At 33.9% G+C, this 14,111-nt stretch overlaps 1 protein-coding gene across 3 annotated transcripts in view; it reads right to left on the bottom strand.

The window, feature by feature from the left end:
• Positions 1-14,111, bottom strand: part of SNX29 (sorting nexin 29) — a 139,197-nt gene that overhangs the window by 20,335 nt on the left and 104,751 nt on the right. For all 3 annotated transcript variants that reach the window (XM_084536434.1, XM_084536436.1, XM_084536435.1), the window contains exon 20: positions 13,186-13,325. In XM_084536434.1, the coding sequence (XP_084392560.1) occupies positions 13,186-13,325 (140 nt within the window). The remainder of the gene's footprint in view (positions 1-13,185; positions 13,326-14,111) is intronic.

The following is a 14,111-nucleotide window of genomic DNA, read 5'->3' as shown; positions in this document are numbered from 1 at the left end:
TGAGTAGTGTATGTATGATGTTGCATGGGGGAAAAAATCAAGATATAAATAGACAGAATCTATTGAATGCTTACATGAGCAAAAACTGATTCAAAAGTATGCAGACGATGTAGTTAGGAATGACAGAAGACTAGGCTATATTAGACTAATGCAGAACATTTTTAAACAGTTTGAATCATCTTTTGCTGCTTTAGACGAAGGCATAAATATCCAACTCCAATTCAAAACATTTACTTGTGCATTTGTTAAGTTTCTAGACCTAAAAGAAAAAAGTAATTTTACATCTAGACATCCTGATTTATGCTGAAAGACTGCTCAAAAGCCTAAAATATGCATGGCAATGTAACGTTTTGGAAATCTTAATTCTTACTTGAACACAAAGGTATCTTATTCATTGGAGGTAGACAGATATTAAATAAAAAGAACTTCAAATTGCCTGAATAAAATTCACTTCATCAGCTTAGCTTTAGTCACCTGTTTTTGGTGATGCTATAACTTCATTAACACTCAGCCCTGCTTGCACATTCAGGATATGTTTAACATGACTGAAAAAGTTCAAACTATAGACATAAAACTTAAATGTGGCTTAAGCCACGTTAGCGACAATCAGTGAATATCATTTGGTCTGGCTGTAATAAGCCAATATTCTGGGGGGAAAAAAAAAAAAAAAGCAGCAACCTTATAAAAAAATACCACACCTGTCACTCCTTACTTAAAAGGAACGAGATTATTTACTAGGTAAAGGAACTTCTCGAAAATATTTTCAGGGTATTAGAAGGAGAAAATTGGAGCTTAGACAGCACATGATTAAAGGAAGAAAGAAAGTTTTGTATTAGCAGACAGAGAATAGGCACACTGAATGACCACCGAGTAGGTGACACTTCTGAAGAGGAGGAATTGTTTCCTGACAATTATTTAATTTGCTCTACACAAGGCGTAACAACTGAATGCAGAATATTTATTACACCAGACCTTTGCATACCAAGATCTTAGACAGAGTTGAATCTTTATACCCAAAAACAATATTTCAAAACAACAGAATAGACAATATATATATCATTTTTCCCATACCAAGGCTTATTTTCAAAGGAAAGATAAAATACCTTCTTCATAACGGAGAAGTAAAAATTCTGTGCCTATGGTGAACCTTTTCTCTATCTGTTACTTCAGCTACCACTGCCATTTCCAATAAATGAAAACATCACAATGACTTAAATGAAATAGCTTCTTTTCTGTGTGTGTGCAAACTCCAGTAAAAGAAAACAAATCCCATAGGAGAGATTGTCTCCATGTTTCATTCTTTCCCACTATCTTCCTCACTTCATTTTAGCATATATTCCCTTCATTCACTCCAACCTGCCTCGCGCAGTCCCATGCCTCCACTGCTTTTACTTTGCTAATTCACTCTTTCAATCCTCACATTCTCCAGTTGTGTTTTTTTTTATACTAATTCACACCAACAGCCAAAACAGAATTTATTGCCCAACACTTCCCCATCTATTCTGTTTGCTTCTAATTATGCCTAATTCTTCTCTCATCAAACTCTTACGCTCAGTCGATACTACTTAGCTGAGCCAAACCTCTGTTGCCCAGAAGTCAGTCAGTCCTATAGCTCCCCATCTAAACCAATTCACTCCTGCATTTAACAACCTACACATCGACTTATCTCCTTCAAATCAATTCACCTATTACTGCCCTCATTTCATGTTTTCTTTACTGCAATACAGACCTCAGCTCCCTGTTGACTCTTTCAGGTTTTCAACCACAGTGACCTCACTCAGAGTTTTGGGAAGAAACTCTGCTGTTTGATACATTTTTATTCCACCATCCAAAATATATTTTGTGAAAGCTGCGAGTTTAAGGCATTTCTAGTATACTTTTTCAGGCTGTAAAACCCTCCTAAAAGGTCTTGCTGGAAAACTCCCTGCAATTAACAGAACTGCTCCTGTGAACAACTGCCAACTCTTGCACGGGACTTGCAATCTGGACTTCTCTGCTTTTATGCACGGTTGTTAAATTAATTTAATCTAGAGCCTAGACACTGCTGTGTACCCTAACATATTATGATACCTTCTTGTGTTAAATTCTGTTCCTATATGTAATTATTTAATTTTATTAACCAGTGCTAATAGACAGTAAAAAGTGAGTATATTGGTACAAAAACAATGCTTACAAGAAACATCCATTAACTCTATACTTGAATGGCCGGGCAAGTTATATTACTATAGCCTGACAAGAAGAACTTTATTCTTTTATTCACTTTGGAATATCGTGTCACTTTATAAATAAAATATTTCAAGATGGCTGCTGACATTTCTGGAAGAAAAAAAAATTAATACCTTACTGCATAATAAAATGCTTTCACGCTACCAAAAATGAGGCCAGTACTTTGACACACTGTACACCATTACGATAGCATTTCTAGAATTCTGCTTTTTGTAGCTAGGATATGAAGTTGATAAAGACCTTTAAAGAAGATTGGATCTATTGTTTATGAAAGAGGTATGGGAGTTGTGTTTTGTGTTTATAATTAGGAATAGCTATTAACTTAACTAACCAAAGCCTTAGCAGATACTTGCCAGTTTGGGGAATATGTAATAAGTGTTTGCATACAAATGATTCATTTTTGTTGCTGAGCAATAGAATATAGTTTGATTCACATTGAGAGCCGAAACTACAGATCTCACCAAAGGACTTCATATATTTTCCTCAGTATAATGCTTGTATGTCTAAAATCTTACTAGTTACCTCTTTCTATCAAAACAAGTGATCTCTGCATGTATTTTAAACACCTGTCTTGCTCTACAAATTGGTTTCATACCTATGTAAGATGTATCTGGGAATGAATGACAGTTTTATCTTACAGTTTACAGTTCATAGCCTTGTGTTGCATTATTCTCATTTACTGGGCTAATGTTTGCTGTAAAAATCCCAGCAGAGAAAATGGACAACTAATTGCATTGTGTTTTTTTTTTTTTTTTTCTTGTTGTTGTTGTTTGATTTGTCTGTTTGTTTTAATGGACTTCAAAGGAGAATAGCTCTTTTGTCACTGCTGCCACTGGAACTGAGTAAAAATAAAAACAAACCCTGACCTTCAAGAAAGGACTAAACTTTCCAGCCAGAGGAAGCAGAAAGAAACTGCTTTCCCAAAAAAAGACACATGCTGCAGAAGCAATAATTGTCAAACACGGTGAAGGTGATGGACACTTATGAGTCACAGTCACTTGCAGAAGTGAGACAACTCCTTTCCTATTCTACAATGTTCTTCCTACCTGTGATTACTCAACGTTGGATATCAAGAACTGGTGCTCAAATGTATCGACCAGTCTTTCAACTAATGTTTTACTGAAGATGATTTACAATATGAGCTATTTTGATTTCTCTGTAAAACACATTAAAGATCTGATTTTATTGCTGAAAGTTAACCTGCACTTCTGATACTCAGCCTTATTGACAGAAATGTGAATTTAAACTGAGAACTGTAAGATAGAAAAACAGGGATGGCAGAGATGAGTATTTTTGAAGGTCTCTTTTCTGGTTTAATTTTATCTTGACTTCAAAGTGAAAATGAGAATAAATGTATTCCCTCCTTTCCACCCAGCCTCAAAATTGCAACTTTCTTTACTGGTTATAGAGCCCATACTTTGCTACCAATTTCAGAAACACCTGCTGCAACACAAATGCCTCAATATATGAAGTGTTCACTTTTTAATGGGGCCGTGCATGGGACTTGTCACCAAGGAAACTGGCTCACTGCTCTAATGACACAACTTGAACTGGTTGCGTGTTCTTATTGGCGAAAAATCTCAACCTTTTCTTGTATTGCTACAAGTTAAAACTTATGGAGAGAACCTACATAGATCAGGAAATCTGCCTGTTACCAAGGTCTGACTGAGTTTATTTGCAAGCAGTAAAAGAGTGAGACGAGAAGGAAGAAACAAATGTTCTTGACAATGATGGCTCCTCTCTTAGAATGATCCTTCACTACCAGTCCCATTGTTAACTAGGAAGAAAAAGGATGGAAAGTGATGGCACAACTCCTGGGGCCAAATAAATAAATAAATAAATAAATAAATAAATAAATAAATAAATATATAAACATTCAAAAGCATCTTGATCCACACAGCTCCTTAGTTAAACTGAGCAACTTCCCATCTTGACCTGAGTTTCCTACTCTAAGGAAAAAGGGTCTGCAAAATAATTGTCTTGTACAAACTGGGAGGCCAAGAGTAATCAAGAGCGACTGAAGAGACATTAAACTGTATTTGCATGTTATAACCATGTTAAATTAAGAAATACTAGGTGAATCGATGATTTTATATTTTCACGGTAGGCAATCTGGCATTTTGACCATCTCCTACAGCCTTTTTTATTATCTGCAAAAGGGGGATGGAAATAGACCCATCAGAAAATGTACAGCACATTTAAAAGCTCTTTGTAAAGCCCTTAAATTTGCTGTAACATTGAACATGCCTTTGTTCAACATAATCTGCATTTATTTCAGAACACAGTTCTGAGCGTTGAGTGTTTATAAAGGAAACAGATCTATTCCAGCTAGGTCTGAACAGCAACACACAAGTCCTTTATGGCTGCTACTATCAGTCTACTTGCTTTAAATTACTTCCCCACACACTTTTAAACCACGAAATGGAGAACATGTCTTGTACATGTGAAGGTAACAACATACTACATCCTCTCCCTCATATGTTTCAACAGTTTTCCATACAAAACATCAGTATTGCCTGCTTTAACATTGTTTTCTCATCCAGCATTAAACATAAGTTCCTACTTCATTCAGAGTCAACTATAAAAGATCAGAAGCCCTCAAATGCTTCAAGGGCTGACTGAGAAGCATTCACTTCTAGTCCAGCACACAAGACATTATTCCTTTCAGAGGCACTGCACTGTAGAGGTCACTCTGAAGGCAGAAAAAAAAAAAAAAAAAAAAAAAAAAAACACACACACACAAAAAAAGACCAAAATCTACTTGATGGAAATATGCTCATTAACACCTATTTTTGAGGCCTGTCGAACAATTCATAGGAATGAACCTTGCAAGAAAAGTCTCACTGTCCTTATGGAGATGTTAACCAATATAAATCAAGGTATTTGAAAGTGAAGTTGATTTTTTTCCCCTTTAAGGCAAAACTCAATAATGAAGACAATAAATACAATACATGAAACCTCTCAGTGTTATGGAACTGCAGTATGACATAGCAGTTTTATTGTGCATTACACCAAGAAAAACACTTTGAGTTGTCTTAGTCCTGGAACAATATAACACTGAGATACTTCAGTAGGGTGAGTTTAGAAGGATGTGTTTCTGTAATACTTTCAACATTACCCATAATCTGGGGGAGAAAATTATTTCAATTGTACTCTGAACACTGATAGGCTTCTGCTGAGGATTGCCTCAAAACTGAAACAGTAAGGAAGCGCAAGTGAAAGCTTCCTTTATGGAAGCTTTCCATTCCATTCCATTAAGGAATGCAGAAAGCAAGAACACAGTGAGACAACTATAGCTTTCTAAAAACAATTGACTCCAAGTATTTTAGTTGAAAATTGTCACTGAAACATCCACATAAGAATAGTACCTTTTTGCAACAGAACTTCCTGCATTATCTCAGCATGGTAATAAAATTTTAGATACCTAGGATATTTTTATTTCAACAATCATCAGTGCTTGGCAACAGTTCTATTGAAAGATAAATATTGTATAATGTCTCTACATAGTTTGATGAGTAGATCAATCAATTAACATGGCAATAAATTAGCTTCATTACCATGTTTCAGGTATTATGAGGTGCTTTACTAATTAAAGTCACATATTTAAGCAAATGCTAATCCCAGACTGTTCACGTAAATTATATTCCACTTTATCAGAGTGCTCGCTTACTATTACAGACCATGCCTGAGATTTGCTGAAGAGATAATGAACTCTTTCAGTGCCAAGCTGGTAACATAGGCTGGTCTTCAAAGGATGTAATCAGGTAAAAATCTGGCCACTGGCCACAACAGTTTAGAACCTATTACATGAATACTATCATTTACTCTATTAGAAGCCACATATATATATGTACAATAGCTTTAATAAAAGTGTCATGCCATTACCAACTCTTTTTTTTTTTTTTTTTTTGACAAATTAATCTATTCAGAATTGCATTTTAAAACTTCCTTACTTCACACAGATATTGTTTGGCAGTATTTCAAGGTTTAATTATTTGCTTTTGAATGTTACTGTTTATCAGATAAACACCTGCACCACCAGCAGAACACTGGGGCTGCATATAGCATGAATTCCATGGACAGGACATTTTGCTGTCTTATTACCAAATGCCCCAAGAACTTTCTGGCTGCAACTGCAGACTGAACATGTGCTACAGAATGAGCAAAACAAAATTCCAAAATAGAATCATGCTAATAGTATTTCTCAAATCACTTATGCAACTGAAGTAATCCCCTGTTATCCCCACACACACAACTGATGCAGCAATGCCATGTCTCCTAACTACATCAACTCAGTGACTACTCATCACTCCCGTAGTCATATCAATACCTGAAATCCAAGCTAACATTTTCTTCAGAATAAAATCATAAAATAAAAACTTCACTGCTGGGTTGACATATTTGTATGTATGTGTGCAGGCTTTCATTTAGTTAGGTTAGATATAGACAGCCTGGAATTCACTTAAGAGAAGGGATTCCTATCATTAAATGAATAGACTCTGTGTTAACTACTATTTCTGCTATTTTACTTACATGATACAGAAACACAGCTTACAATTATTTTGTTTTCTCATAGGAACATCTTTTGTAGCTTTTCATCCAGAAAGACTAGTTAATTAAGTGCTTTACTGCTGCTATAAATATATTATTATCAGTCCAGCTAAGAAAGTCATAAAGGGAGAAAATAATTGCAATACTTCAGAAACCTCTCAGTAGCTATAAAACTGATTTCCTATCAATCATAAAGTGAGAGAGAGAACACTGGAACATGGCATAACCAGATAAGATTGCAAAAGACATTTTTCACCTCACTTCAGATCGAGATTTAAAGTCCTGCAAAAGGAAAAGATACTTAAATTCTCTAAAACTTAAGGCAAATTAAGTTCCTTAAACTTAAAACACTTAAAAAGTGCCCATATCTGCTGTATAATACACTAACATCTCTTGAGAAACAAAGGTACTGAATGAAATATAACTGATAGACAAAATATTTTGAAAGTAACTTTGAAAATGTGAATTTTCAATTTCAACTCAGATTCATTATCTGTAGGAACCTTTTATGCTTGAAAGCAACATTTTAACACTAGCAGTATTGTAGAGCAGGTATCTTTTTCTCTCTCGTACCTTTAATATACCAATTTAAATGCTCTCAATGGTGATGAGAACACTGACAGTTCTAAGTGAAATAAAGATAAGAAACCCAACAAGACAAATTCCTCAAACCACACAGAAAACATCTATTCTTCCACATTTGAATTTCGCAGCCTGCAAGACCAAAACCAGATACTTGACTTACCACACTGTTCAGTTCTAAATAAATATTATAGCAATATTTACAGGGCAACTTCTTTGCTCTAAGTGGCTGACTGGTTGGTACTGAAGTTCGCCTGACAATTCGTACCCATGATCACTCTACCATTATCAGAACTTTACCTTCCAGAAGGGAGGAAACATTTACAAAATGAGAAGGAAGGGCAGAAATTGTGAATTTTCGACAACTTAGCATAAAAGACAGGTGATTTAAAGACAACCAACACAAAACAAGCAAGGAACACAGATTTTGCTATTAAATAAATAATGTCATCCAGTGAAACGAAGACAACATATTTTTTGAACATTATAATCTTCTAATAATCATTGAGAACCGATGACTGCTCTGGTGTTCAAACACATCACATAGTCAGCAGTTTGTAAGGACCTACTCTAGTCTTTGTTTTCTGATGATTTAGTGAGTTAGTTCTCTTTTCCTTAAAGCATATGTTTGAGCAACTACCAGGAGAGAACAAGTGTCCAACACTGTATCTCAGAAGAACAAAGAAATAATAGCCAAGAAACTCTTTTAACATGTAGCTGTAGCCTAGAAAGTTAGATAAAATGTAAATACTTGGCACAGCTGATCTATGAAAATACTCACAAAATTGTATCTACACCATTCGTGCATATGTTTTAATACAAACATATGCATTGTTAAAGCAATAGAGTCAACCAAGTGGCACTATTCTTATTTGAATAGCATAGCGCAGCTAAAATGCCTAGTATGTGTTTTAGTAGTTTCATGCTGTTTAGATTTTTGTTTGTTCATATGTAACATCTGTTTGACCAGCTGTTTATTTAACTAACTCTTCTTTGTGCAGTGTTTATATAAAACACAAATCAAGTTAAAATAGCAGCCTGAGATTTTGGGAATCACAGACTTACAGAGTATTTAAGTACTTCTGGAGGTCTCCTAGCCCATGCCCCTGCACAAGCAGTGTCACCTAGAGCAGCTTGCCCAGCACTGTGTTCTATCAGGCCTTGAGTATCTCCAAGGCCAGGGTGTCAACGACTTCTCTGGGCAACCTGTTACAGCACCACGTCACTTTTTCTTTTTACTGTAAAAGCTTTTTCTTACATTTCTTCTATTTCAATTTGTGCTTATTATGAGGATAACAGGAGGAAAACCTTCACCTTCTGAGAAATACAGAAGCCACTCAAAAATGAAACACTACAACATTCTGTTGAGTTTGTTTTTAGAACTTCTTACAGCTTTTTACATACTTGAAATCATATAGTCTATTACAATTTTTATGCATAATAATTTAACCTTAAAGACTTAACTACATGTGTAGGAATTGTGACACTTGATTCCAAAGATATATATACTTATATTCTTATATAATACATGCATTTTCAAAGATCTAACTTGTGTGATATTTTCAGAGAGACTGATAAAAATGTGATTAAAACACAAGTGTACTTGTTATAACAAGTTTTATTTATCTGTAACATACCAAACATGAGCGCAAATAAAGTTAAATTTAAGTATCAACAGACAGGGCTTCACCAGCTAGCAGATGCAGCAACCTAATTCAGCAGTGCCAATTCTTGATTTAGGTTTTGCTCTGCATGGACTCCAAAAATTTAAGTTACAGTGTCAATTTTATTATTAAAAAGAATGTATCATTCAGCATGTAAACAGACAAATTAGCAGAGACAGAATCTCTTATTTACATTGAGACATAAAAGTGGACTATAACGGAAATTATTTGACCAAACTTGTGACTGAGCTTATGCACCAGTAAAACTGAAAAAAATATACAAACCAAGATTACAAATAAAATTGACATCAGAAAGAGTACATTAATGACAGTTCACAGATAAGGAATCAAAACCAATTACATTACTTTGATTAACCACTAGCATTTCATACAACAACGAAGAGAACTGCTAGCAAGCTGATTCAAATCATTTTACTGCAAACTGTTAACTGTATCTGAGTTTCAAAATAAAATTAATTTTTTTCTTTGTAACAGTGGCAAGCTATTTCATACAGATCAATCAAAATGTTTTGCCTCATCAGACCTGTGCCCAATTGTATGAAATTACTTCACTCAAGCTGGGGAAAAACCCCAAAGGAACAACTCACAACAAAAAAATATTTTGCATATTTCATCCAGTGCGTAATAATCACTGGTTTCAGTTTTAAAGATAATTTTGTTTTGTGTTCACCACCATTGTATTCTAGGAAGGAGATGAGACTTAAAGTGATTAATTAAAACTAGGCTTGTAATTTCTGTCAATAGGATTCCTAATCAGACAGAACCTTTATCAGATTTTTCATTTTCACAACAAGAAGAAACTCTTTAAGACCACTTTTTTATTATTTTATATATTTCTTTACTTCCTAATAGACAGATCTAATGCCACAAGGGCTTTTTTTGCATACTAAGACTAACTTTTTTCTCCCAGACTGAGGTACCACTATTGTCTGTAGCAGAGTTCAAAGAATAATATCAACGCGAACTCTTTCATTAAAAAAGATGTAACCCTTCAGGAACCATACAGTTACAAAGCATAAATTCAGTAGATCAGAATTATCATTTGTATTTACAATGTTTTATATTAAAATATTACTAAAACTAATAGAATAAATGCAGGTACAAATGTTACAACTGAATAATTAAACAAACACTTCACAATATCCAGCATGTTCAAGGTCTCCTGTTGATGAAGCTCAAAATCCAGCAAGGAAAGACAATACTGGAGAAGTTGGCAACACGAAGTAGAATAGAAATACTTTTTCTTACTTACCAGTTGTGCCAGGTTGTGAAACTCAAAAAATAAAGGACATTGACAATTCAAATGATAGCCTAGCTATGATGATACTGTGATACTTTCTAAAATATGGTCCATCATTGTCTGAAAGATCTATGTATTATTTAAATAATTTTGTTGTAGCTGTATAGAGCCTGATATCTCAGTAGAAATATGGATTGGAAAAAAAAAAAAATCACCTTTTCTGCTGTAGATATAGTTATTTTCCTCAATGGCTAAAGTTCCTTTCCCAAATTCCACTAACATTCCCAAATAAAATTATACAGTCTAGTTAAGAGAGAATGCTGACAGATCTATGACTTGAGAAAAAGCTCCAGAGAAATAATTCACCAAAGTGAATACAGAATCACACAACCATTTAGATTGGAAGAGACCCCCAAAATCACCTAGTCCAACATATACAAACAGAACCTTTTTGCCATATCTGAATATGAAAGAATTTTCTTTAGCTTTCTATAATCTATTGCTTCAATGTGTTAAGAATTATGAAATTGCCAAATGCAAAAAAAAAAAAAAAAAATTGAAGAATTAAGTAGTAGTCCTCTTGCAACTTGTGTTACAATATTATCTGAAGATACTTAGCATCAATGCAATGCATTACATTGGTATTTACAAAGTGTTGACAAAAGGCATTGACAAATTTCCTTGAACAAATTTCTTTCTTTAAAATAACTGCCTTGTTTAATACACAAAAACATGAGATCTAAATTCTATTTACACACTTGTAAAATGGCAAAGATCAACTCTCGGAAAGCAAGTTCATTGTTTAGGACTGAGAAACAAAGGGAAATTGTATTTAGAGTCTCTCAGCCTCTTACGTTAAAAGTACGAAGGGAAAAAACACTGTTCTTGAAGTATCACTTTTCAGTTTCTTTTAATCATCTTACCATTGTTAGAGAATAATTTGATTGCAGTATTTTTTTTTATTTTGCTTTGAAAAGTAGTATAATTGCTTTTACATCATTCCTATATTGTCTCAGTTTATGAACTCACAGAATTATAATCTCACATAAACCACTATCATTTTGGTAAAAGCATGTATATAATCCATCACAGTTCAAGTAACGAACTGCTGCTATGGACATGTTTTTCATCAGTTAAGGCAAAAGCTTCAAATTAATATTTCTAACTACAGTAGCCATTGCATTTCCTAATCTAATAGCTTCTGTTTTAAATTACTGTCCACTTTTCTCCTATTTTAATATTTGTTTTGTTGCTGTCTTTATGAACCACTGTAATGCTAAGATAAAGATCGCTACTACAGCAACTCAATGTATCCTTGGAAACAAATCATAATTTACTACCCCACATGGCTCAAAATTTAACTTCCTTCACAAGTTTTTCCTTCTCACTGGTTGAGGAGGAAAAACTAACTAGCCCTAACTTCCAGATGTTATTCTGCATTACTCCTTGTCTGTGTGGAACTCAAAATTATTAATTATAATGAACAAAAGAAACAATGGGAACTTAAGTAACAATTGTTAAACCTCTATGTAGATACCATTGAGAATTTTTCTTGCTCTACATCTAAAACAACAAATTATGAAATGAAGTTGACATGGAATTATCAGTTCACTACTTCACACAGCTATAATTAACCATCTTAAAAATAAATATAATTGGAGAGGAAAAGCAAAAAATATTTGATTTGAAACTTCAGTCACAAATGTATTCTGTACTGTCCCCCCTCTTGTTTAAAAACAAAATACAGCATGATACAGTCACTTTAAAGTGACTTAACAAATTGTCATTTATTGGCCTCTCAACTGGAAGTACTCAAAACCATTTCAGTCTTTACAGCCCTTAGTAAGATTTTACACAATAGATTCTTAAGAACAAGAAAAAGGTAAGTCTCTTGAGATATTTGCCTCTACAAACACTGTTTTGGTATTTATGACAACCACCTCAGGGTGTCTCCTCAAATTGATTTTGACTTTTTAAAATCCAGGAAAAACTGAAAAAATGAGTGCCACAAAATCTTAGCATTCTTCCATTTATCTATTACAGTTCTAATAAACACAGCTGTCCTGAAGTTAAGTTTAAACTTGAAAATCTAAAACCCTGGATAAGGCCATCAAGTAGTACAGCTAAGTATGTATGCTTCTACTGAAACATACTGATTTTAAATGGGTCTTGATTCTGCAAATTGATCCATCCATGCTTGCACAGTGCCTGCGTAGAGGCTTTTGAACAGCAAATTTAATATGGCTTACTAGGTATGAATAGGTATTCATAATTTTGCATTAATATTACTTAAACAGCTCTAAATATCATTTACAAATAAGGAACTGTTTATAGCAAGTGATAAGATTTTAACAGATGATATCCTGATATGATTCTGTATCAAACGGTTTGCTTTCAGATTCTTAACAGATGACTGTGTTAAACTATTTCTGGACGTATTCAGTGCTAACATCAATGAAGTCAGAACATACATCAGCAGATTGCAAAGTTCAGCTAGAAAGAGTTCAACAGCTTGACTTTTTAATTTGGTAAGTACACTAACAGTGATCCACCCTCAATCCCCAAAATAAAACTGAACACAAAAACACAAAACCCACACAAACAAAAGCAAAACAAAACTTAAAAAGCCAAAATAAAAGAGAATCAGACACTTTTGAAAGCTTTACACAGTGATTTTTGTCTAAAACTACCATTTAAATAAACAAAAATTAGTATATATATCATATATTCCTTTAAAGATTACAAAAATGCTCAAAAGCATTTATAATCTGAACAGGTGCCTTCTATTAGAAAAGCACTTTTTTTTTTTTTTTTTTTTAATATTTGGTAGATACTGGCAGTATATTTTAAATCATGATGAAACAGGCTTAATATTTGCTTGACTACTTGACAGATACTTACACAAAAAAGGGCATCAGCTGAATAAGAGTCTCTTTTTTGGGATTGGCTGTGAATTCTGGCACAGTTTGAATAATTTTGTTCATTACATTCCTTAGGTAATTTTGTAGCTGTTTGCGTCGCTCTTCTACAAATTTTGCATCCTAAAAATAAAAAGGAAAAAATATAAACAGTGCAAAGAATGTTTTGGTTTTGTTTTCCAATTCCATAATGTCACTAAATAGTCCTAATAAGTATCAAATTCAATCTTCTGATAGCATGCCTATACAAATATGTTAGCAATATGTAAAAACAAATCAGAAAACCAACACCTTGACTCCGCACTTGATAAAAGAAAATCACACAACCTAGTAAAAACCCCTTATCATAAAAACACCCACTGATGCTGACTTCTCTCCTTGGCAGAAGGTCTCTCCTACGGACTAAAATTCTTTTTGTAGTAGTAGGTCTCCAGAAGGTACTACAGTCTTAGCAAGGCAGTGCGTAACAGTGCAACAGAGTCAGTGGCCATTTATGCAATCTCTTTTGAGATCCCGAACTACTAGTCTTTGCAGAAGGAAATACCAATTTATCATTCCCACAATTTATTCATAATTCATACTTTCCAGAGACTGGGCACACAAACCCCCAAATGGGTTCATATTTCTCTACATTTTTTTATTATTAATAAATCATTATCTTACAGAATTTTTATACAGTAGATTGTTTTTAAGGACTATATCACAACTCCAATAAAATTGTTTTATTGATGTTCCTATGGTACTTTAGATCTCAGTATTTTATAGGATATTGGCCCTGTTAAATAAAATAATTCTATATACTTCACATTCTGCTGGGGGACTTACAGATTAAAAGCCTAATAGCTAGCACAGCTCCCCATATTCTGGAATTTACATCTAACTTAACTTCCTGTGAGGATTCATAATTAC

Source organism: Aythya ferina, assembly GCF_964211825.1.
Source record: "Aythya ferina genome assembly, chromosome: 15".
NCBI classification, from domain to species: Eukaryota; Metazoa; Chordata; class Aves; order Anseriformes; family Anatidae; genus Aythya; species Aythya ferina.
Note: the sequence above shows the minus strand (reverse complement) of the source record. Positions and strands in the feature narration are given on the sequence as shown.